The sequence below is a fragment of the Antechinus flavipes genome, chromosome 4 (assembly GCF_016432865.1).
Source record: "Antechinus flavipes isolate AdamAnt ecotype Samford, QLD, Australia chromosome 4, AdamAnt_v2, whole genome shotgun sequence".
Lineage (NCBI taxonomy): Eukaryota > Metazoa > Chordata > Mammalia > Dasyuromorphia > Dasyuridae > Antechinus > Antechinus flavipes.
The window spans coordinates 118,221,197-118,247,813 of record NC_067401.1 but is presented as its reverse complement, the minus strand read 5'-3'; the positions used below and the strand labels follow the sequence as shown (position 1 = coordinate 118,247,813).

The window sequence follows — 26,617 nt, the reverse complement described above, 5'->3', positions numbered from 1 at the left end:
ACCATTTTAGTAATTGAGGTTCAGTATTGGAATAAAATGAGACACTCATAAGTCATTAAATAATTAATAAAAGGAGATTTACTTAGTAATAGCAGAAGAAGAATCATGTTAAGCATGGCTCAGGTTGATTCACCTGATTGAAGCTCCATTACCTATCTCACTGATCATGATTCACCAAAGTCCCTCATGGCTATTTTGCACACAGATGATGAGGAAATCATGTCAACAGCTTAAGTCTTTAATCTTTTTTTTTCCTCAATAGTATTTTATTTTTCCAAATACATGTAAAGATAATTTTCAAAATTCATTTTTATAAGACTTTGTGTTCTAATTTTTTCTCCTTTTCTCCCTTTCTTCTCCCCTCCCCAATTCAGCAAGCAATCTGACACTCTTTCCATTGGACCATGGTGCTATAGTTCTTTTAATAAGTATCTTTTATAGCAAAAGTTTTGTCAACTGGTGTTATGGGCCAGAACCTGAAACAAGGTAGTAAATGGAATTGAGGAGACTATGGTTAAATCTAGTTTAACATTGATTTAATCCTACAACAAATAATCATTTCCTAGTGATATAATGATTGGTTTATACTCAGAGTAGAGCATATAAGTTAGGAACCTTAGTCAGGATTCATTCGGAGAGAAGGCAAAAGACTGACAGCAAAGTGTAAGTTCTCAGAACCAAGGGGAGAATTCAATTTGATCTTCGATCTTCCTGGTGGCTGGCCTGGACGCCTGCTCTTCCCCACTAAGACCAAGGCCAGACTGAAAGGCTCTCCAGAAAGCTGCCCAGCCCAGGAAGGAGATAATAAAGGATCTGGACTATAAAAAAGCTAATCGGCCGCAGGAAAGGAGACAAGACTTTGAAGGAGACAATAAAGTATTTGGACTTTAACTCCTGGCTACTCCTGTGGTGATTACTGAACTGAAACGAAGGCTGCCTCCAGAGACCCTCAGGGAAACCGAATAAGGAGAACATTATAAACTGGGATAAACTTCCCATATGTTCAAGATAGTTTTGAATCTCAGGAAGGTTTTTCTGAGCCCCACAGAGATTGATTTACCTAGACACTTTGGCCCTGTAGAATAGGTGAGAAATGTGCCTTTCTCCTTCTCTGCAGAGGAAAGGGAGTGTGGATATGGAATATTTCATATACTGTTAGACACAATTGATATGCTTTAATTTTGCCAAACTCCTCTCTCCTCCTTGTTAATATTTGTTACAAGGAATGACCTTCTGGGTAAAAATAAAGGGAGAGATAGATATAGCAGGGCATGTATCAATAAAAATATGATAAAAAAAGGTTTTATTTTCTGTTTGGGGTGTTGGAAAGTTTACAAAAATTTAAAATAAACTTGGGCAATCACATCTTAGAACTGAGATACAGTTTACCTCTAGCAAATCAAGGGGAAAATTCATTAAAATCCTGAAGGATAACAATGATGGTTCATCTCCCTACTGTGGGAAAATTCTATTGCATTGTTTGAATCTAAGCCTTGTGTGGCTGACAGGCTGAGCTTGTTGCTTAGAGACTAGATTTATTTAATGTTTAACTGCAAGTTATGTTGACTTGCTCCCTCCCAAATAATAAATTAATGAAAATTTTAAAAATTAAAGCCTTCCAGGGAAGCCAGAGAGAAAGACTGATGCAAAGAATGTAAAGGGCTTCTGCCCATTTATCCATTTCAAGCAACCTACTTATCTGGAAACTGTCCCCATGTTGGCTAAGCAGTGACTGTTTTCCTTGTTCCTTTGTTTGAACTCTTCCACAATATAAAACTTACCAAGAATAGGGAGGGGAGTTTCGGGTGATAAATGAATAGGCTATAATTTTTGTTTCTCCTCACTGCTAGAAGACTTAATAAACTTCTAAATTTGTTTCAGTTTTGGCTTTGTTTTTTTGCCAATACGATTTATACAGTACGTGATAGATAAAAAGCTGGAGAAAGGAGTGTTATGAGACATCTCTGTTTGGGAGCCATAATGCTTTGGTTATTTATGAATTCTTAAAAGTGAATTTGCTTCATTAGGCTTTTTAACTATTAGGATGAGAGCTGCCATGAAATTTGGAAAAAAAGCAATCTAAATACACTGACAGTTGTATTGCTTGTAGGAAATACCATCTATATTTTCAATATTGTTCAGTGAAAAGATAACAGTTTATTCTAAATCTACCTTCCCCCATTTAGGCCAAGTCTATCTTTAAGGATCTAAAACAAACTAGAAACTTAAGTCACTAAAGGAATTCATTATTTTCATTTTAAAATGAGCAATGTGGCTCAGGGTATTCTGGGAAGATGGCAGAATAGATTGGTAAATTTCAAGCTCTCCAGATTTCCCCTACAAATAGAATAAATTTGTGCCTCAGGGAGAACAGACTGATGAAAAATCAAGAAGACTTGGAATAGAATCCAGGTCCTCCTGGTACAACTGGAGATTTGAAGAATCTCAGGGGCCAGGAAGTAATCCCTATGAAGTGCAAATACCTCCTCCAGGCTAGTTCAGGGTACAAATGCCCAATGGGGAGCCTCAGGGTAGCTGGGTGTGGCTGGAGCCTCCCCAACTATTTATGGAGTCAGGGTCTGAGTTCAGGAAGGCTGAGGGAACCTGTGCCGTAGATGAGTAATCCTGGGTGAGAAGGAACCGTTGAGTGCAGAAGCAGTGGGGCTTAGACACTGCAGGCACTTGCAAGAGTGGAGAGCTTTTGGTTTAGGGTTCCAGGTCCAAAGAGAGAGCTGAAGGTAAGCTTGAGGGATCATCTTCCCACCCCATTATTACGGGAATTTACACTAATACTGATGAGGTGAAATCTAGTTTTCAGGGTCCACAGTCAGGGAACCAAAAATAAGATGAGGTGAAGTCTAGTTTGGGGGGGGGGTTCCTGGTCAGGGAACCAAAAATATGATGTCTAGATTTAGGGAACCAAAATGAGATTAGGATTTCTGGTGGTCAGGGAGTTAAATGATAAGGTCTGGTGGCAGGTTGTTGGTTCAGGGAACCAAATGGAGAGGTTTGGCTCCTCTGCAACCCCTTGGGATTTGGTGCAAGGGCAGGGAGTTTAGGGGACTCCCTTCTGGTGGCGCAGAGGTTCTCTGTAAAAGTATTTACAGACCCAAAAACCTAGATTGATAAAAGAGGTTTTTTATGGGGATTGGAAGTAAGGGTTAGAAATCCTAACAGAGAGGCATAAAGTCTGATTAGGGAAATAGGTGAGGATAAAGAGAGGATGGCACTGGAAAAGAATATCATGCAGTGGGCAGAGGCCTCCTTGGCATAGTATGGCACGTTTAGAAATTCTGCAAAGAGAGGATTTTAGATTGACTCTTTTATAATAGGAGCTTTGGCTACAAGCTGAAGGGGGCTAGTGGGGTAGAGTCCCAAGATGGCTTATCTACTAGCTGGGTTTCAGCTTGAGCTGGAATTTGAATAGAATTGGATGAGTTTCTTTAATTGAATAGGGTTGGAATTCTTTTGCTCAGGACTGAACTAACACCACCTAGATAAGAGAATGAAGCTGTTTATCTTGTTTCCCTTGAGCGGGGTCCCTTATTGAGGAAGAGTTCAACATTTTCTCCTTGAAGGAGTTTTAGAGTTTTAGGGTCCCTTCTTCAATACCTCCTCTAGAAAAAAAAATGAAGCAACAAAGAACCCCACCACAGAAACTTACTATGGGAACAGGGAAAACCAGGGTTCATCTTCAGGGGAGGATACTGAAGTAAAAAAAAATTTCTACCCTAAAGAGTAACATGAAATGTCTCCCTACCCAAAGAGAATTTATAGAAGGCAAATAAGAATTTAAAAATCAAATGAGAGACATTGAAGAAAAACTAAAAAAATCAAAATCAAAAAAACCTATCCAAGAAAAATAAGATTATGAAAAAAAGTTAACCAACTAAAAAAGGAGATAGAGTCTCAAAGATGAAAATAACTCTTTGAAAATTAGAGTTGGGCAAGGGAAGGCAGGGAAGCTATGAGAGACCAAGAAATAACAAAATAGATTATAAAGAATGAAAAAATAAAATAGAATGTTCAACACCTTATAAGAAAAACAACAGATCTGGAGAACAGATTAAAGAGATATGAAAATAATTGGACTGTCTGATAGTTGTGACCAGAAAAAGAACCTTGACACAATAATGCAAGAAATAATCCAAGAAAATTGTCCTGGAGTGATAGAACAGGAGGGAAAGTTGAAATAGAAAAAATCTACTGATTACCATCTCAATGAGATGCTTTGTGGAAAACACATAGGAATATTATTGCCAAATTTTGAAACCCCCAGATCAAAGAGAAAACTTTGCAAGAAACAAGAAAAAGAATTGTACAGGACTTATCAGCAGCCACAATAAAATACTGCAAGTCCTGAAATGTTATCTATCAAAAATCAAAAGAATTAGGCCTGCGGCCAAAAATATCATTTCCAACAAAATTATCTATAATATTGAATGAGAAAAAATGGACATTCAACAACTTGCAGATTTTAAAGGCTTTCTATCAACCAAACCCTAACTTAATAGAAAATTTAACATATAAGAGTCAATATCAAAGATCAATTCCAAGGTTTAGCCTTAGTTGTGAAGATGAAACAGGGCAGAGTAGAAGAAAGACAAAAAGTCTCAGTTTTAAGTCATTCTACGCTTTAGGAATTCTTTAAGAGTGTCTTCAGTCAAATTAGCTTTTTGCTTCTAGCTTTGAGAGAGGTGAAAAAAGCCAATCCTATTTAAGGTTGTTGAAGACATGATAGGAATGGATATTCCCAGTGCCCGCGAGTTACTGCAGAGTTTTGAGAAGTTTCCCCTTAGGTGAGATCTAGGACCCTCAGTTGAGCAGTTATCTTGATCCCAGTGAGAGAATTCTTTCACTTTAATAATCTTATATTCTTTTATAAAAACCTTCTGATTTCCGTTTTGCTATGACATGGTTAAATGGGTTTCTTTGTTATTCTATTCTCTATGTATGCTTATTGTGAAACTGGTATTTGGTGGGTAAGGGGTTAAGACTTGTGTATACAACTTGAGGTATTCCCTTCCACACAAAATGACAACATAATAAACTTGGATAGAACTGATCATATTCGCTAGATGAATAATGTTTAAGGGAGCAGATATTCTGCTAGCAAATCTCTCTGACGACAGAGGTGGGCCTTGTTACACAGGTGGGCCTCACACTCACACACACTTGTTACACAGGTGGGCACCTGTAAACTCTTTCTTCACAAGTTTTATTTTTTAAAACCAAGTTCTGGGGCAGCTAGATGGCACAGCAGAACCAGGAACCAGAATTCAAATCCAGCCTCAGTCATTTACTAGCTGTGTAGCCTGGGGCAAATCACTTAACCCCAATTGTCTCTCAAAACAAAAACAAAAACAAACACAAACACAAAAGGTTTTTTTTTTTTAAACTTACTATTTATGCTTTGAAATAAAACTATTATCTTTTGAAATGTAGCTGACTAGGAAGAGTTAAGGATGGACGATCAGGAGCGCTGTTTTGCAAAATAAACAAGACCTAGAAGGCAGCCTTTCTTCCATATACTGGATAGATCCTCTGTTTATTTTTCACATATGTATTTTATTTTTTACATGTATATTAAGTTTTTAAATACCCATTTCTTTATTGTATTGGGAGAGAAAAATTAGAAAAGGGAAAAACCATGACAGAATAAAGAAGTGAATACAGTGCATGTTCATTTACATTGAATCTCCATAATTCTCTGGATGCAGATGGCGTTTTCTATCCAAAGTTTATTGGGATTGCTGAACCATTGAGAACCTAATCTGTCATAGTAAATCATCTCATAATCTTGTTGTTACTGTGTACAATGCATTCCTGGTTCTGCTTGTTTCTCTCAGCATCAGTTTGTGCAACTTCTATAGAAGAACTATAGTATTATACCTCAGTTCCCTACCTGTTTCCCTGGTGGCAACCCTCCACTTCCTGACCATTAGAACTGAGATAATTTAGCATTGCGGAGCTCTGGCCACTCTGGGATTCCAAAAAGTCATAAAACTCCAGACAGCTTTTCTCAAATGCTGGAGCATCTTCTGGCCCAGACTTCCTGATTTCCCATGACCACCTTCTTACCAGAATTTATGATCCTTCCTTTTTTACTCCCAACTTGCCAGAACTTAAATATGATCTTTCCTGGAATTTCCACTCATCCAGTGCTCTGCCCCACCCTTACCTTTCTCTGATTGCTGGAGCCCAGTAAGAGTCTCTGGAATTACTTGCTCATTGCTGGATGCTTTGAGACAAAAGAGTCCCATCTAAGCCAGCTAGTATGGCTGGCCCAACTTCTTCACTATTAAAATTTTAAAAACCTCTAATTTCTCCGGATTACAATAGGAGAACAAGTATTACATAGGTTGAGGTATGGATGAGTTGCTGTTTGAAGAAATGTAAGGGATAATCACATAGATGAAATCCTAGATTCAAACAAGATTACTTCTATGCCTTGTCCTTTACTGATTCAGACTGGCCTTACTGTTTAGCCCAGTTAATGGAACTTAAAATGCACGCCGATTACTGAGGATTTGTTATAAAGATTTGGTTGTAGAAGTAACTGTATATTGGTTGTATGAACAAGAGAGTAAAGGAATAGAGCTTTTTTGTGTGCTTACTATATGCAAAGCACTGGGGATACAAATAGAAAAGCAACAAAGTCCCTACTTTCCCATTCTAATAGGAAATCCAACATATTTGGAAGATTTCCAAAATCATATGTACAAGTCCCATGATCCTCAGCAGATGATTACATTTCTTCTTGAGTTATTTCCACTGATAGTCATGTCATAAAAACAATATCTTACTTTACTGAAACATCATATGTTTCTAAAGAATTCACATCTTAATTTAAGTTCATAAATTGAAAGGCAAGAGTTTTTGATGTATTATGGCTAGGGTAATGGAATGAGTGCCTTAGATCTCACTTCTGACTTTATGTCATATAATTTTTATGTTACTTTAATTTTAAATATTTTATATGGATTATTAGGATTATCTTGAACCTTAAAAAAACTTTTCAGAAAAATACAATAATTTTGCTTATTAGAATATTTTTTTAATTTAACAAATTCAATATAGTGATATTAATTATTATGAGTATTGCACTTCTAAGACATGATAAAGTTACAGGCTGATATACAATATTTGAAATAGAATTCTTAAAATGATTACCAGGATCACAGAAAGCAAAGAGTAATTAGTACCATCACAATACACCAAGTAAAATAGGAAAAGGAAACATACAAAAAGATTTTTTGCTTTTCCCACTAAAATTATGTTGTACTCTTAATTCTTAAAACACACATTAATATTTATCTTCCTATTTGAAAAAAAATTACAACTGTAAATTATCAAGTCTAAAAACACTTTAAAACCAAGCAATGACAATAAAACTTTAAGGAATTTATCTGTGGATACCCTATTTCCTTCATTTCTGGGATGTGGGTTCAATTAATTTAAATCTCACTTTCCTAAAGGGAAAAACTAAGGCTAATACTCAAATACAGCAATTTATTAAACTCCAAAAGACTTCTGACATAAAGCTCCAAAGAAACACTCTATGTTCTATTTTCATTTTGGGTTTTAACTTCACTAAATAGAGAACCTAGATCAATTCTCAGGATACAAAAGTCAAACATGATGCAGTTAAAAAGAGTACTTAAATAAATGGCTTACAGATTTTTTTTTAAGTTTTAATGCACACATTACAAATGGTTATACAACACAAGCGATTCTCACAATCCATTTATTACTATATCATCACTGTCGAAATAACAGCTTCCTGGTACATGAGGAGATAATGGTCATTCCATGCATAAAAACGAAGACACCCTTTGTTCATCTTACTATTTCCACTTCTCTTAAATTCAGCTTTTTTCAGAATCCATAGCTTGGGCTCCTGGCTTTCACATTCATCTGTATCATCTGTTCATTGGCATCATATTCAGTAAAGTTCTATAAAAAGGGGATAAAGATCATTAAAAAAAGATTAGGAAGACTGATTACCAAAATTATTATGTTGGCCAAATTTTCCTTACAAATGTAGAAATCTATTGCCAATATTTAACAAAAACTCAAATTTGTTAATTTTTAAATTTTATTCAGCATTTAAAAATAAAATTTTATCATCAAGTTCCCATTTATCCCAATAAATAAATGTACAAATTACATTCCCTAAAGTTTATTTTATTGTAACAGATTCCACTGGGAAATTATGGATTCAGTGAGCAGAGACAATACTAAATATACAACAAAGCTTTTCCTTAAACCAGTAACCAGGGCTCTGGCCCAGAAGTCTTACTATCCTCTCACAGAAGGACTAATGGAGCTGGACCATAGATACTACAGTGGTAGAGAGTTCCTCAGAGTTTTCAGACTCAATATGAACTCTTGTTGTCAAAATACACTGAGTATACCAAACTGAATAGCAACCCCCTCACAAGCTTCAGTGGGATGAAAAGAGAGCAAATATGTTGATCAGTGTCTTGTAAATAGTATGTAGCAGGAGCTCCAAAATATTCTAATTTAAACAAACTGGGCCATCAATATCAAGAGTTCCTAACACAGCATGAAGCTAATTTCATTAGGGCCAAATGATTACCTGAAGTTTGTTGCTAAACTTAACCTCTAAGTCCCTCACAAGACATTTTTGCTCTTGGATTCTTGAATTTCTTCATATAAATTCGTGGCAAGTAGGTTTGTCCAAACCTTGCTTTCAAGAATCCTACGACATTTATCAAATGCAAATAAGATTATCACAAACCAGTTATTTTATTTCACTATATCGTCCTAAGTCAAATTTTATATTTTGTATATCTCAGATTCTTCCTACTTGGGATGCAATAACCTCACTCTGTAACATCCAGTAAAATAACATGAAGCTGTAAAAAGTTCTAGCAGAAGTTCTTTTGCTCATATCAAATGATATAGCCCTAACTAACCCTTGCAAAATTATTTACCTTCAATAACTTCATAGGTATAGTTCCTATTTTTACCTGGAGCAATTGCTTCTTTGAAGCCTAAAGAATACTATTGCTAAAATCTGAATGAATAGGAATTGATTATATAAAGTTAGAATCTTAGAAAGTATAATTCTGAGTTTATCTATTTTTGTCTTACAATTGTGGAAAAAGAAAGACAAACATCATTGATGCAGATGAAAATTTTAGGTTTAACTAGAAATGCACTTAAGTAGTTATACCTGTTAACTAAGCATCAACTATATTAAAACTAAAATTATTATATTGGTTTACAGGGCTGCACTGGTTTATCTCTGAGGTCATTTCAAGGTCTAACATTCTGTTTAAAGGAATAATACTAAATAAGCAAAGCAAAACCTTCATTTAGGTCAATTCATTATTCTAATTTAATTATGTATACCCATTGAAGTGCAACTCCACTTTAAAATCAGATACTGTATAGAGGTTCTTTTATGGCTGAGATGGAGGATTTGCTCTTAAAGCTTTTCAAAAATTCAGAATTCTATACCAGGTTAGATACTGTTATAGTACTTCGACATCTTGATCAACTATTATCTACATAATGTCTACAAAGTTGCCTTTTGAGAAAAATACTAATCAATTTAATAAACAACAGACAAACATTAGAAGCCCACTGTGTTTAAACATCGGGGATACAAAAAAGAGGCAACAGTTAGTCCCTATCCTCAAGAGGCTCACAATCTAACGGGAAACACATATAAGCAATTACACAAATACATATAAAACAAGTTATATAAAGGATAAATAGGGAATAATTAGCAGAAAGAAGGCACTAGATATAAGGAAGGTTGAAAAAGGTTTCTAATAAAAGAATTTTAGTTGAGACTTAAAGGAAGTTAGTGTAAGTCGGTGAGACAAAGGCAGAGTAGGGAGGACAACTTAGAGAGTGCCTGGAAGAGGCCAATGTAATTGCATCGAAGAGTAAGTGTTCTAGGTATAAGGTGTAAGAAAACTGAAAAGGCAGGAAAAGACTGAGTTATAAAGGAAGGGCTTTGAATGCCTAGCAGAGCACTTGGTGTTTCTATTTAGTTTTATCTCCAGGTACTTCAATAATATACTTATGCATGAAAGTGGGCTATTACTTTGCTTCAACCAAACAGTAAATCATGCCCCAAAATCTTCATAATAAAATTTTCCTTCTGCCTTTGACATAGCAGATTTGCAAAGCATATGGATCTTTCATTAATTAGGAACACAGAATATCAACACTTCAGGAACTCATTATGAATTGACTACAATCCTGTACTTGTGAATAGCCCCCTAGAGATGTTTGGTATTTGAAAGAGACAGTTTAACAGAGAACTTAACTCTCCTTTACAATAATGCAAATACAAATAGGGCTACTCAGTCCAAAAATAAGGATCCCTGAGGACTGCATATTGACTTAGAAAATAGCATGTTAATATTATCTATTTTATTGTATTTATTTATTTTGTTAAATGTTTTCCAATTACATTTTTATCTGGTTCAGTTCACACTAGAGACTGTTGTAATGGGTTCTATGTTTGATATCTTTGTGCCAGGCTTTCCAAATTGAATTAATTTGGCTCATCACAAAGTAATATACCTAGATTATATTTGCTCAGCTGAAGACAAAAATGCCTGAGTTAAAATTTAATGTCATGCCTCAACATTTACAGAACTTACATAAGAAATGCCAATTTTAATTTGTGTCTTCTATAAAACTATTGCTGTTATCCAATATCCCTGACATAAGGATCCATGTAATAAATGTTTTTCTTTGAAATTCATCACCAGACAAAAGAGCATCTCCAAACAAACTTGCACCTTTTCTTTTAAACAGACAATAATAAATGCATACCAACGTGTATCCTCTTTATCTTAGCTACCAGCATAATCAGAGCTAAACTTAGTGTTCAACTTCAAAAATGAACCAATTTCAGTTATCTGGTAACTTCTGCTCATTCTATTTGGTTGTGTTATATGCTTTTATTTATTATGGTTTTGTTTTGTTTTTTTGGTTTGGTTATGTGCTTTAGAAAGTTTAAATTGTTCTGTTTTAAATATTTAATTTTACAAATTGCCTCAAATCTTTCTAAAAGAGGATAAGGTATGAATCATTAAGAAGCTTATTCCCTTAGGATGCTAACATTCAACTTGTATTAATCAATAACCTTACAGATGTAAGGTAGATAATAGTTGATTAGGTAACTAGGCATTACCTTAAATAGGTAATTAAGCCCTTACACTAAAGTCTTTCTCTGATGCTTCAGTGGCATGGAAATGAAGTGAAGGAGATTGAGAAACCTTTGTTAGAAGAATTCAAGTTCTGGTGGATTCTACAAAGCTGGACCAGCTTTGCCTATGGGCTACTACTTATGTATCATCACTTGAGAATCAGCTCATCTGAAGACCAGAGTAGCTTATCATTAGGGCATGCAGAAAAGCACAGAACATAGTTATAGACTTTCAGAATCTTAAAATTTGGTTTCAAATTTTTACAGTATAAAGAGGATGAATTCTTAAGTAAAAATGACTTCCAGCCAAGATAGCTGCTTGAACGGAGGCAGCCTTACCCTTCTACCACAGTTTCAACATATTCACTCCAACAAAACACTGACTTTCACACTAGACCAAATAATAGTCAAGTATTATAGTGAAAAACTATACTTAAAAGCTGAAAAAGATTTATTAGTTGCATATTCCCCTACATTTACATAATATTCTTCCTAATCAGATTTCTGAATGGGATGTATATCTATATCTTTCTATATATACATATCTATAAGTATATAGTATAAAACACACATGTGTGTATTCATATATATCCTAACAATATAACTTTATTTCAGGCTTGAAAAAACCTTAGCCCATTGTTGATGAAACTGGCATTGTCAATCAACTTTCAGTTATGAATTCAATATAGCATTGTATTGCCTCTGTATTTTCCAATTGCCTATGGTAGTCTCTCAAACTATATTGTTTTTGTACTAATTTGCTGATGACTTTGAATTTCCCTACTACTACAAAGGCTTAATAATTTGTAATGAGCTATATGAAATCCATTTTTATCTACTTAGAGAAGTCCCATAGGCTTGGTTCTTTTGGCAGCCTGCCCCACAGTGAGGAAATAATTATTCTACTCTTCTTTTTATGTAAAGAATGTTTAATTTAAATATTTTAAATGGATTTTACCCCAGTTGTTGATTATTTTTTCCAATTCTGAAACAAAATGTGATATTCTTGATGTCATAAAAGTAACAATGAAAAACTATTCATTGCTAACATGGTTTCCCTTTACCACCTCTTCCTACAATATTTATCTTGATTATATTGCTTCAATGTGCAAATTTAATCCAAATGAAACCCTTCAAATGAATGCTCAATCTGTGGGAGGGCTCCAATATTTATAAGGTATAAATACAAATTGGTCATTTTCCTGCCATTTTTCATTCATTTAGTTTAGGGGAAAAGATAAAGGAGATGGTTTCAAGTAAAAGTTTTCATAGCTTTAGAAGACTACAGGGACCTCTCTATCTTTTACAAGAGACAGAGGCCAGAACAGATGGAAAAGCAAAGAACAATGGAAAATATTTAGCTTCAGTCTAGAGAAGAGCAAAGGAGGATTGCTATTTTCCCTGCTCTTAGCGCCCCCTTGTGGTTAAGCATCGCAAGAGTATTTTTAATGTAATAACTATTACCTTGGCCATATGTATATAAGTATTCCTGGGCTGAGAAGGTGGCAAATGAGGGTTTTTTTGGTTAGCATGGTTCAATAGTATCCATTAAGAACTTGATGGAGTATTCAAATATTATGCCTCTGTCTCTCTACATATGCATTGTTATCTATTATACCCATATTAATTAAATATAATTGATTAATGGAATTTAGGGACAATTCAGGCTTATTATAGAAAACATGAATTACATCTACCAATGAATGAGTATCAAAAAATTATTTCTGGGTGTACTTAAATTTATTTTTCTTTCAGTCCGGCTTGCTCTTTGGTTAAGGCAGCTTGCTTTACCAGAACTTCAAAACAAAACAAATTAAGAAATTACATTTTTCCAGAAATAGTTGCATCTAATTAAATTTCAGAAATGGTCATTCATAATAAAAAATAATCAAGACTGTGCGACATGAAATTTTAGGTTTTCTCAATGCCTACGTTGACAATGAGGGTTCTGGAAGATCTAAAATTGTATTATTTTAGCTAGGCTTAGCAATGTAGATAGATATCTATCTACAAATTCAATTCAGTAAGGTTTTATTTAAAGGCATAACTATTTGCAATGCATTCTACTAGAAGAGGGGAATTATAAAGGCTAAAATGAACAGTCCTTGACCAAAGATATTAAAAAGGATTGTTCTGAAGGTATATTCTAAATCCATCACAAAGAGCGTATTTTAAATGAAACAGATCAAGAATTGTCTAGCAGAGGCTAAGTGGTGCAGTGGATAGAGCATCAGCTCTGAAATCAGGAGGACCTGAGTTCAAATTTGACTTCAGACACTTAAGCACTTCCTAGCTGTGTGACTCTGGGCAAGTCATTAATCCCAATTCCCAAGGGGGTGGGAGGGAGGGAGAAGAAAGAAAAGAATTGTCTAGCAGATAGAAACCACAAATGCCTTATTCAGGAACAAAATCATACATTCATAACTTTTCACAGTTGGATGTCTGTTGGAAGTTTGAAGAACATTTATTGATTTAAAGTTGTAATGAAAATTTCAATCAAGGTGAGTCAAACAAGATAAAAAGTTTTATTTTCTGACTTCTGATTTTTAAAATTAATCATTGTAATAAATTATACTATTTAATTCCAACTTTGTACTATCAATGATCTTGTTAGCTTGATGTTCTTTCCAACTCCTTCCATTTTCACCTATGACAATTGACATCAAATATAGCTATCTTAGAGCCATCATCTCATGATCTGCTCAGCTGCCAGGAAATCCATTTAGCAGAGTTGTGTCTTCTCCTAAACTAACTCAAAGAAAAGGGCTGCTTGAAGCAAACTACCAACATAATCATTGCCTTTTCTCTGAATAGGAATTTTAAAAATACCTTTTATTTTCTTTCAAAAATAACAACAAAAATCTCAATTATTTGCAATTTTGGCAGATTTTTTAAAAGCTGAAATAAGCATTTATTTTTCCTCCTTGTACTATTATTGAAACCTAACAGGGAAGAAAGGCTAACAATGAATAAAGACAGCTGCAGATTTCTTTTGAATTCTACTTATGTAGTCTTTTTTAATGTATAACATAGAAACACCAAATAAAAAACAATTGCTGTGCAGAAGGAGGGATGAAAATCAAGTCAAAATACAAAGGCTTTTACAGAGACTATGTCCACCAGTTTATGGGAAAAACACCAGCCAGACTAGATGGTAGAATGGGTCAACAGAATGAAATTTCATGGGCCAACTAGGAAGTCGATTTGATAGCTTTTCAGATACACTTCATAGTTTTTCAATTATATCTTAAGTTACACAGGAAGGCTTGTAAATCAGTTAACCCAGAATCAGTCACATGGATAAAAATTTACACCAAATGATATCTAAGCATAAAAAATAATATAGGTGATAAAAACTTTCTATCTCCTTTTCCCTTTATTTTTAGAAGTATCTTCAGCCAGGTTTTTTTTTTTTTTTTTGGGATTGAATAACTATTCTCACAGTACCTCTATGAAGTAGGCTGGGACAAGTATATTATTTCCCATTATGGAGATGGGGACAATGAAGCACAGAAATCTTAAATGAACACTCACAGCTAGTCAAGCTACATAGCCCCAAACTGGGCATATAACCCAAGTAACCAGATGGGTTAAATGAATGGCCTTTCCATCAAACTATTCCATCACTATTTAATTATACTCATCTAAATATGATTGTGTACATAAAATCAGGAAAGCATCTAGCATAATAAGTTATACATAATAGGTACCTAATAAATGTTCAAATAATTGAACTAATTAAAGCAGATGGATTCACCTGAAGCAAATATTATTCATCTGCAGATGTTTTTACTGTCTGGTCAATTCTTAATTTCTTAGCCTCTTTATTTTATGAACTTTCCCAGGGTCCCTCTGTATCTTTTCTCCATTTCCTCTTCAGAATTTCCACATCTTCTATCTCAGCCATTAACCTCTTTTCTTACCTTGAATTATGTACACGTGTTTTTTAATTGGACTAAATTTTAATTAGCAGTTAATTATACAAAGTATTTAAATGGAAATTCACACAACATAACCTAACAGTTCTTTGAAATACATTACTTCAGGTTTCCTTCCAAATTTAGAAGTGCTAATTGTTCTTTTCACTTTTCAAAATAAAAACAACATACATATAGAAAACAAAATATTAAATAAGTACATACAAAAACTCATGCTAGAAAACTACATTAGAGTTGTCTTATGCAAGTCGATTCCTCCTGAAGTCTGGCACGTTGAATGGGATTGTAATTGCTGTACGGCAGTCTGTTCTTCCTTAGTCAGAGGTGACAACTAGATAAGAAAGAATACAATATGGTCCTTATTTCATTTTTTTTGGCTTCTAAATTTTATAGCAAAATACGTTTTTTACAGTTTTACTACTTATATCTCAAATTACAGAAGAGAAAGAAGAATCAATTAAATATATTAGATTATATTACGCCAATTTTTAAAGAGACTTTATCACTTCATATCCACCTCTCTCCTTTAGTCTTTTATTTTATATTCTTTTTTACAATTCCATAAAGTAAATCCATTTTTAGAAAAGGGCAAATTAGATTTGTATGAAAATGGTAATAATGACAGCCACATGTAGCATTTTACTACATGTTAGGCATTGTGCTGAGAACTTTACAATTATTATCTCATTTGATCCTTACAACAACCCTAGGAGGTAGATGCTATTATTATCCTCATTTTATAGATGAGAAAACGGAAGTTAAACAGAAATCAGGTGACTGGCTCAGATTTACAAAACTAGTGAGTGTTTGAGGCCATTTTTAAACTCAGATGTTCCTGATCCAGGCCCAGCACTCTATTCACTGTGCCACCAGTCATCTAGATGAACAGACTGAGCATATGTACTTTGTACAAAGTACTGTCCTTAGTTGAGGGGAAGGAAGATAAGGGAGACAGGTAACTTATCATTTAAAAAAATGTTTCAAAGAATTTATAAACTGGTTTTAAAAAGACAAAACTTAGATAACAAGCCAAGATTTACCAAAATAAGAGTATGAGTAAATGCTGAATGAGTTACCTAGATAATAAGTGTTAAAAGAATTAGAAGCAGTAAAGCTTACTGTGGGATAGACAGGTTTCATAGAGGAAAATGAATTGAACTAGATTTGGAAGGATGAGTAGCATTTGGACAGCCAGAGGGGAGAGTACTATTTCTAAGTGGATGTTTAGGGCTGGAATAGAAAGCCATCACAGAATTGAAAGGAGCATCTGACTAAATGTGCTTGTAGGGGAGAAGGTAAAAAACGAAGATTCTAAGACAGCACTGGTAATTGTTAAGGTTAAGGTTAAGACAGTTAAGGTTAAGGTTAAGACAGTTAAGGTAATTGGGTTAATAATGGTGTTATTACAATTCCAATAGACTTGTGATGGAAAAAAGCCACTGCATCTGTGGAGACTGAATGTGAATCAACGCACATCATTTTCACCTTTATTGTTATTTTCTCATGGTTTTTTTTCCCCCTTTTGATCTTATTTTTCTTGTGTAGCATGATGAATATGGAAATATGTTTAGAAGAATTGTACATGTTTAACCTATATCGGATTGCTGACAGCCTAGGGGAGAGGGGAGGGAGGGAGAAAAATTTTGAACACAAGGTTTTACAAAGGTGAATGTTGAAAACTATCTCTGCATATATTTGAAAAAATAAAAAAACCTATTACAATGGTGCCATTACATGAAATAAGTCAGGAAGAGGAACAGGGTTTAAGTTAAAGAGCTGGACAGACAGTGAGGTATAGATGCCCAGCAGGCAGCTAAAAAATAGAGTCTGGACACCAGTAAAAAGGTATGGGTATGGGTTGAGCCTTGAAAAGAACTAGGAATTTCATGAGGTGAAGAGGGAGAGCATTCCAGGCAGAGGGTTCAACCTGTGTTCAAGTAGGAGACAAAATGTTTGTTATAGGAGACAGCAAATAGGTCAGAGTATTTGGCTGTAATTAAAATGCCACAGGAGAATAATTACACTGAAAATGTGAACTGAAATCAGATTGTGAAAGACTTTAAAAAGTAATGAGAAGCCAATGAAGATTTTTGAGTAGGGGAGTGAAAATTCCTTATACTTTGGGACAGCTATATAGAAAATGGATTGGAAAGAGAAGAGACTGAATGCAAGGAGTCAATTAGAAAGCTACTGCAATAGTTCAGGAAAAGAGTGATAAAAGTTTGGCTACTGTGGGCATTCTATGCCCAGAGTGTTGTGGGAAATGTTGAAGGGTGGAATCAATAAGATATGACAAATGATTGAATTCAGGCTAGTAAAAGAGAATGAAAAGCTAAAAAGGATTCTTAGGTTTTGAATTTAGGTGAGTAGAAAAATGAAAAAAATAAAATAAAAGCCAAGGTTTTAGTCAGAAATAGGATGTTAGGAGGAAAAGTACACTTGAAGGAAAAGTCCTATCTTATACATGATGAATTTAAGTTATCAATGTGACATCTGGGTGAAATATCCAACAAATAATCAGGAAATCAGTTGTCAAATCTAGTCAATATCAACATTACTCTCTCAAAATTGCTTCCATCTTCCTCCTACTCTCAATTCACAAAACCATTATTGTAATCTAGATTTTCATTTCTCATAATAAACCTTCCTGAACTTACTCTTTCTCCTTGCCAATCCATCCTTTACACAGGGGCCAGTGATGTTCCTAAATGATATTTCCCTGCTAAAAAGTCTCTATACTGACTCTAACTGAAGATAGAAAATCATCTGTTTGGATTTGACATTAATCTCAATCTGGTTTTAGTTTAGTTTTCCAGGTATATTATTCAGTATTATTCCCCTTTTCATATTCTCTCTGCCTGTTACATGGACGCCAGTTGTCCCGATCCAAAACTATTTTGTATCTTCTTTTGTGTTTATTAGATTTAATCACATATATACATGTTGCTTCCCCTAACAAGTTCCTTAAGGAAAGGAGTTATTTCTGTTTTTACTATATCCCCAGGGTCTGGCACACAGCAGACAATAAATACTTGAGGATTGTCTGAGATGGTAGCTGAATCAATGGAAAGTAATGAGATCACCAAAAGGAGATGCCTTAGGGCAGAGTCCTGAATTATATATACATACATACTATGCATAAGGATGAATTAGGATCCTACTAAAGGATCACAGGATCTATATTTAGACTGGAAAGACTTAAATTCTTCTCTCTCTTTATATATGAGCAAACTAAAGTCTGGAGAGATTAAGTGAGTTAATTAATGTACAAAGAGTTAGGAAACATTGAAGGATTTGGGCCTCAGATCTCTGACCCCAAATCCACAGCTCCTTCCACTGCACCACACTGCCAACTTAGTTCTGAAGTCGACTTCTGACTCCATTTATCCTGTATTTTTCCTGGAGAGATGGTTTGCAAATTTTATTGCTACAAGTAAAGGAATTGACACACCAATAGTAGACTACAGCAACAGTGAAGATGAAAACTGTTCCAATCTTTAAGTCTCAGTTTTAAGGGCTCGAAGATAAAATTTTTAAAAGTTCTATAATGGAATAAATGTGATAGGCTACATATAAGCTTGGCAGAAATATTTAAAATTATTAAATCCTGTGGTTTTGAAAGATTTCGATCTTTTAAAGTTGAAGGAAAGGGATCTAGTGGAAAATGGAAGAGTAGAGTTGCAGGAGGGAGAAGGGATGTGCCAAAGTTAGGAAAAGATGGCATAGAGGATACAAGTAGTGGGTTAACTTGGGAAAAAAAAAAAGCTATTTTTTCTTATTTGATAGAAAAGGAAGAGATAAGAGAAGAGTTAGGATGTCTAGAACAGGAACTGAAGGGACTCAGTTAAGTTAAGCTCCAATTTTTCTGTCAAGTACAAGGTGAAGTCACTTGCTGACAGCCAGGGTATAAAGTTTGAAGAAAATGAGAAATGTTTCTTGAAATTACAGATAAGAGAAAGAAAAAGTTCTTCTGAAATCCTGATAGTGTTGTTTCTAAGAAGAAAGATCAGATTGCTAGAGTTTGGATAACTTACTTCCCTTTTTCTTTAATAACATAATCCCTTCCCCCAAATAAAGCATAATAAACCAAGGGCTAGTTACACATTATGATGGGATCTTAATTTTGAGTGTAAAAAGATGATGATTTAAATTGTGACTTTAGGAAGCCAAGGTAATTTGTCAAATCAACTGTTATAACCCTAAGTGTAAAAGTCATTTAAACATTTTCAAAGTTTGTCCTTTCTTTTCTGTGACACAGAGAACTTAAAATGACCACTTCCATTTACCAAATGGAAGCATTACCTCCAGATCTGCTTGTTGCTCTAGGTGTTGTACCATTTTCATAGTATTATTCAAAGTAGCACGAATACAATTCATAGATTCTTTCTGTTCAACAGCAACTTGTTCCAATTGGGCACACAAAGTCTTATATCGAGACTTCATCATTGACAATTCCTTTAACAGTGTGAGTGGATTTTCCTATATTAGAAGGAAAACATACACATAAAGAAGAAATTACATATGTACGAGTACATTCACATCAAAGTATAGCACATCTTTAGTCATTTAGATTGGTATTTATTCACTAGCAAATAGATTCAAAATATTATTTAAGAATTTGTTCTCCTCAATGGGAGAGAGATCCTACTTTTAAAGCAATTATAATGTAACTTGATATATACATGCATGTATGTATGTATGTATGTATATACACAGTCATGTATATATGTATTTCTACATATAAAATCTCAATACACACACAAAAAAAATAACTTCTAAAATCTTCAAATGCAGAATTATTCTAAAAAAGTCACTACACAAAAGCAAACCCTTTGACCCAAACTACTCTTATATATATTCAAAGGAGGTTGAAGAATGAGGGAAAGGCCTAATATATATGAAAATATTTTAGAGAAGTGGTTTTCATAATAACAAAAAACTGGAAGGAAAAAGGAATTGTTCAGTGATTGGAAAATGATTGAATATATTGTAATTAATTATTATTAATTTGTATAAATATTGTGATGTAATTATTAATTATGTAATATTTACGTTATTAATATTAATAATGTAAAGGAAAAATACATGGTACCATAAGTAATGGAAATTTTGAAGCATGTAGAGAAACCTTGTGAGATTTATATGGGCTGACCCAAAGGGAAGTAGAGTCAGAACATTTTCCATGATCATTACAATAATGTAAAGGAAAACAACACTAAAAGATTTTAGAGTGCCAGTAAATGCAGTGGTGAGTAATTATGATTTCAGAGAACTTTATAATAAAGAATGCCTCTTGCCTATCAGCAAAGAGTTAATGAACAGAATGCTGCAAGCATTTTCAGATGTGACCAAAGTGTTGATTTGTTTGCTTACTGTATTTATGTGTTATAAAAGACAATTCAATTATGAAGAGAATTGCCATTGGGAAGTTAATATTTAAAAGAAATCAGTATCAATGAAATATTTTTTTAAACTACTTTTACCAAGGAGGTGGAGCCAAGATAGTAGAATAAATTAGGCAGGGACTTGTGAAGCTCTCCCCCAAACCCTTCCAAATTTTTAAAATAATTATTCTTAAATTTTAGAGCATCAGAACCTATGAAAAAACGGAGTGGAACAATTTCCCTGCTGAAGACCAATTTGGAAGGTCAGCAGAAGGGGTCTGTTGCATCAGAGTGGGAGTCCAGGGTAGTCCTGACACAGGCCCCTAGCCAGCACAGCCCCAGCCCCAGTCCTGGCCTATCCCCATGTGCCAACAAAGTAGGATTAGGCCTTGAGTCTCTGAATCATAGGTAGTACTAGCAGTTTCCAGATCTCTCAGCCCAGAGACACCAAATACGACTTATAAGGTCAGCAGGAAAAGTTTGCCAATAAGGTGAGAGGGCCTTGGGAAACCTGCAAACTAGGAGTGTGCATGGCTGATGATAGTAGCAGTGGTGGCTAGCAGCTTCTGCAGGCCTCAGCTCACATGAAGTCTTTTTTTTTTTTTTTAAATAACTTTTTATTGACAGAACCCATGCCAAGGTAATTTTTTACAGCATTATCCTTCCACTCACTTCTGTTCCAATTTTTCCCCTCCCTCCCTCCACCCACTCCCCCAGATGGCAAGCAGTCCTTTACATGTTGAATAGGTTACAGTATATCCTAGATACAATATATGTGTGCAGAACTGAACAGTTTTCTTGTTGCACAGGGAGAATTGGATTCAGAAGGTATAAATAACCCAGGAAGAAAAACAAAAATGCAAACAGTTTATATTCATTTCCCAGTGTTCTTTCTTTGGGTATAGCTGCTTCTGTCCATCCTTGATCAATTGAAACTGAATTAGCTCTCTTTATCGAAGAGATCCACTTGCATCAGAATACATCCTCAAACAGTATCGTTGTTGAAGTATATAATGATCTCCTGGTTCTGCTCATTTCACTTAGCATCAGTTCATCACATGAAGTCTTTTTAAGGGAATGTCTAAGATGTCTAAGGGGACTATCCTAACAATTCCAGGGCAGAAAAGAATGTTTACAGTCACAATTCCAGGGCAGAAAAGAATGCTTACAGTCAGATTCCTAGAAGGAGCTCTGAAAACAGCTGCATAAACCCCCTGAAGCCTGGGACATTATACCTTTCACCCGGGAAACAGAACTCTACTTTAATAAAGAATTAAATTGAGCAAACAACAGAAAAAAAGTCTGACCACAGAAAATTATTATGGTGACAAAGATCAAAACACACACTCAGAAGAAAAAGTCAAAGCTCCTACATCCAAAGCCTCCAAGAAAAATAATAATTGGTCTCAGGCCATGGAAAAGCTCAAAAAGGATTTTGAAAACTGAGTAAGAGATAGAAGGAAAATTGGGAAGAAAAATGAGAGTGCTGCAAAAGGAAATCTAAAAAGCTAATAAAGAGAAAAATAAAAAAGCAAAATTGGCTAAATGAAAAAAGAGGGACAAAAGTTCACTGAAGAAAATAATTCCTTAAAAATTAGAATTGGGTAAATGGAAGCTAATGACTTATGAGAAATCAAGAAACAATAAAAGAAACCAAAAGAATGGGAAAATAGAAAACAACGTGAAATATCTCAATGGAAAAACAACTGAACTGGAAAATAGATCCAAGAGATAATTTTAAAATTATTGATCTACCTAAAATCCATGATCAAAAAAAGAGCCTAGACACCATCTTTTAAGAAGTTATCAAGAAATATTGTCCTGCACGGATGCATTGTTGATGGAATTGTGAAAGGATCCAACCATTCTGTAGAACAATTTGGAATTATGCTCAAAAAGTTATCAAACTGTGCATACCCTTTGATCCAGCAGTGTTACTACTGGTCTTATATCCTAAAGAGATATTAAAGAAGAGAAAGGGACCTGTACATGCAAAAATGTTTATGGCAGCCCTTTTCATAGTGGCTAGAAATTGGAAATTGAATGGATGCCCATTAATTGAAGACTGGCTGAGTAAATTATGGTATATGAATGTTATGGAATATTATTGTTCTGTAAGAAATGACTAGCAGGATGAATACAGAGAGGCTTGGAGAGAGACTTACATGAACTGATGCTGAGTGAATTGAGCAGAACAGGAGATCATTATACACTTCAACAATATACTATATGAAGATCAATTCTGATGGAAGTGGCTATTTTTAGCAATGAGAGGATCCAATTCAATTCCAACTGATCAGTGATGAACAGAACCAGCTATACTCAGTGAAAGAACACTGGGAAATGAGTATGGACTGTTTGCATTTTTTGTTTTTCTTCCCAGGTTATTTTTACCTTCTTTCTAAATCTGATTTTTCTTGTGCAACAAGAGAACTGTATAAATATGTACATATATATTGTATTTAAGATATACTTTAACATGTTAAACATGTATGAGATTGCCTGCCATCTAGGGGAGGAGGTGGAGAGAAGGAAAGGAAAAGTTGGAACAGAAGTGTTTACAAAGCTCAATGTTGAAAAATTACCCAAGAATATTTTCTTTCAATAAAAAAGCTATAATAATAATAAAAATAAGAAATACTGTCCTGATAACTAGAACCAAAGAGTGATAGTTTGGTTTCCTGATAACTAGAACCAGAGGGTAAAAATAGAAATGGAAAGAAGCTACTAATCACCTCCTGAAAGAGTTCCCAAGATGAAAACTCCCAGGAATATCACAGCCAAATTCCAGAATTCCAAGATCAAGGAGAAAATATTGTAAGCATCCAGAAAGAAACAATTCAAGTATAGTGGAGCCACAATCATGATAACACAAGATTCTACATTAAAGAATCAGAGGGCTTGAAATATTATATTGTGGAGAGCAGAAAAGCTAGGATTATAATCAAAAACCACCTACTCAACCAAAATGAGTACAAACCTTTAGGAGAAAAGGTGAATATTTAAAGAAATAAAGGACTTTCTAGCATCCGTGATTAAAAAAAAAACCAAAACAGAATTGAATAGAAAATATGATTTTCAAAAACATGATTCAGAAAAAGCTTAAGGAGGTAATCAGGAAAGGGAAATCAAAAGGGACTTAATAAGAATTATCTGTTTACATTCCTACATGAAAGAATGACATTTGCAACTCATAAGAACTTCCTCATATGGCAGCTATATATAAGAAGAGGACAACAGGTGTAAGTTGAATAATATTAAAATAAAGATAATATCTATCTTTATGTGTGTGTGTGTGTGTGTGTGTGTGTGTGTGTGTGTGTGTGTGTATGGGGTAAGAGAGGAATGTACTGGAAGAAAGGAAAAGGGAGACATAAAATGGCATAAATTATCTGCCATAAAAGGGACAAAAAAAAAAAAGCTTTTACAGTAAAGGGAAAGAGAGGGAGAGAAAGTGGGGGAGTAAGTGAGCCTTCTTCTCAGAATTGGTTGAAAGAGAAAATCATCTTTATGGGCATATAAATCTTACCTGAAGAAAGGTAGGAGGGGAAGGGAATATGAGGAGGGTGATAAAAAAGAGGGTATATATCAGGGGAGGGATGGCCAGAAGCAAAACACTTTTGAGGAGGCACAGGGTAAAAGAGAAAATAGGATAAACAAGGGAATTAACAATACAATTAGCAATATTAATGGTGAAAAAAATTTTTAAAATTTGTTTTCATTACAAGCATTTATTAAGGGATCGAACAATACAATTTTAATGGAGCAGTAAGGCACAACCAGTTTAAAACAGTTTGCTATATAGCCAAATGCTATATATAATTATATAGCATTTTTCCCCCTTAAGAACCAAGTCACACAGAAGCAGCTACACCCAAAGAAAGAACACTGAGAAACGAATGTGAACTATTTGCATTTTTGTTGTTCTTCCGAATTGTTTTTACCTTCTGAATCCAATTCTCCCTGTGCAACAAGAGAACTGCTCGGTTCTGCAAACATATATTGTATCTAGGATATACTGCAACATATCTAACATATATAGGACTGCTTGCCATTTAGGGGAGGGGGTAGAGAAAGGGAGGGGAAAAATCGGAACAGAAGCGAGTGCAAGGGATAATGTTGTAAAAAAAAATTACCCTGGCATGGATTCTGTCAATATAAAGTTATTATAAAATAAAATAAAATTAAAAAAAAAAAAAAAGAACCAAGTCACAAAGCCACTAGAGTATCTCAGTGAAAAGAATTTTGAAGCAAGTTTCTCTGATAAAGGCCTCTTTTCTCAAATGTATAGGGAATTGAGTCAAATTTATTAAAAAATAAAAACCATTCACCAATTGATAAATGATCAAAAGACATGAACTATAGCCGAAGGGCTATAAAATCATGCATATCCTTTGACTTAACAATACCACCAAATGCCAAAAGAGATTAAAAAAAAAAATTTTAAAAAGGGCCTATATGTACAAAAGTATTTACAGCAGTTCTTTTCTCAGAGCAAAGAATTGGAAATTGAGAGGATGCTTATCAATTTGGGAATGGGTGAATCAATTGTGGTACGTGACTATGAAAGGAATAATATTATTCTATAAGAAATGACGAGCAGGATGCTATCAGAAAACTGTAGGAAGTCCTCCATGAGCTTATACAAAATGAAATGTACTATATACAAAGTAATAGGAATGTTGTGAGACGATCAGCTGTAAATAACTTTGCTATTCTTAGCAATAAAATAATCAAAGACTACTCTGAAGAACTTATGAAAAAATGCTAACCATACCCAGAGAAAGAACTGAGTCCGAATACATAATGAAGCATTATTTTCTTATGCTTTTTGGGAGGGAAGGATGTGGGGGAGCTCTATGTTTTCTTTTGCTGGAGGAGTTATCAGAAAACAGGCACACTGATGTATGGATGTATATAGTGGAGCTGTAAAATTTGTCCAACTATTGTATAAAGCATTTTGGAACTATGTCCCAAAAGCTATTAAACTGAAAACTCTTTTGCCTAGCAATACTGTGACCATGTTTGTAACCCAAACAGATCAGGTAAAGAAGAAAAGGACCTGTGTGTAAAAAAAAAAAAAAAAAAAAAAAAAAGACTTATAGAAGGTTTTTTTTTTTTTTTTTTTTTTTTGTGGTGGCAAAGAATTGGAAACTGAGGGGATGCCTATCAATTGTGTAATGGCTGAACAAGTTATAGTATATAAATGAAGTGGAATACTATTGTGCTTTACGAAATAATAAAGAGGTTTCCAGAAAAACCTGCGAAGACTTGTATGAATGGAAAATAAAGTGAGCAGAATTAGGAGAACAATTTATACAGTTTTAAATTTTGAGTTCCAAGGTCTTTTCCTCGTCCCCTCATTGAAAAAACAAATAATTTGATATAGGTTGTACATGTGCAATCATGTAAAACACTTCAATATTAGTCATGTTGTGAAACAAAACACAGGCAAAAAAAAATTATAAAGAAAGAAGAGAGCAAGTTTTTTTTTTTTTTTAAGTACGCATTGTTTTTCATTCAGACTCCTTCAGTTCTTTCTTTGGAGTTCATAAATCATTTAGAATTGTCTTGGACATTATATTACTGAGAGTAGCTAAATCATTCACAGTTGATCATTTAATCTTGTCTAATTTCATTTTAGAATATATAGCTTTTTCCCTTTTTGATTCAGTTGTCATTAACACTATTCTTTACACTTAACAGCTCTTTGTGGGTAATGTTTTAGCTCATGAAAATAATGAAAAGAAGACAAAATAATGGAGAGATTTTCCTGTGATAAGTGGGCAAAAGAAGGGAGAGGAAGAAAAAGAGGATGTGTACAACTGGGAATAAGACTGCTTAAATTAAGTAAGGTGGCATTAGATAATTGGTGAAAGGGGGAAATACTAAATATATCCTCACTCTCTTAGACGAAAGAAGATAGTAGAGAAGATAGAATGGACCAGATCACTTAACTCAAAGCTATAAGATACCTTAGAAGATTTCATTTTATAGATTAGAAAACTGAGCCTCAGGGAGAAAAACTGTCCAACTGTATAGGTAAGAAGCAACAAAATTTATATTTTAATTCAGATATTCTGATTTCAAAGATA

General features: G+C 34.3%; 1 protein-coding gene across 2 annotated transcripts in view; it reads right to left on the bottom strand.

Moving 5' to 3' along the window:
• Nucleotides 1-5,518: 5,518 nt before the first annotated feature.
• The window catches only part of SKA2 (spindle and kinetochore associated complex subunit 2), a 56,981-nt gene continuing 35,882 nt past the window's right edge, over nt 5,519-26,617 (bottom strand). The window contains exons 3-5 of one of the 2 annotated variants that reach the window (XM_051994148.1): nt 19,441-19,617; nt 15,343-15,469; nt 5,519-7,956 (exon numbers count right to left, since the gene is read on the bottom strand). In XM_051994148.1, the coding sequence (XP_051850108.1) occupies nt 15,362-15,469; nt 19,441-19,617 (285 nt within the window). In that variant the 3' untranslated portion in view covers nt 5,519-7,956; nt 15,343-15,361. The remainder of the gene's footprint in view (nt 7,957-15,342; nt 15,470-19,440; nt 19,618-26,617) is intronic. The other variant, XM_051994149.1, reaches the window with a different exon arrangement.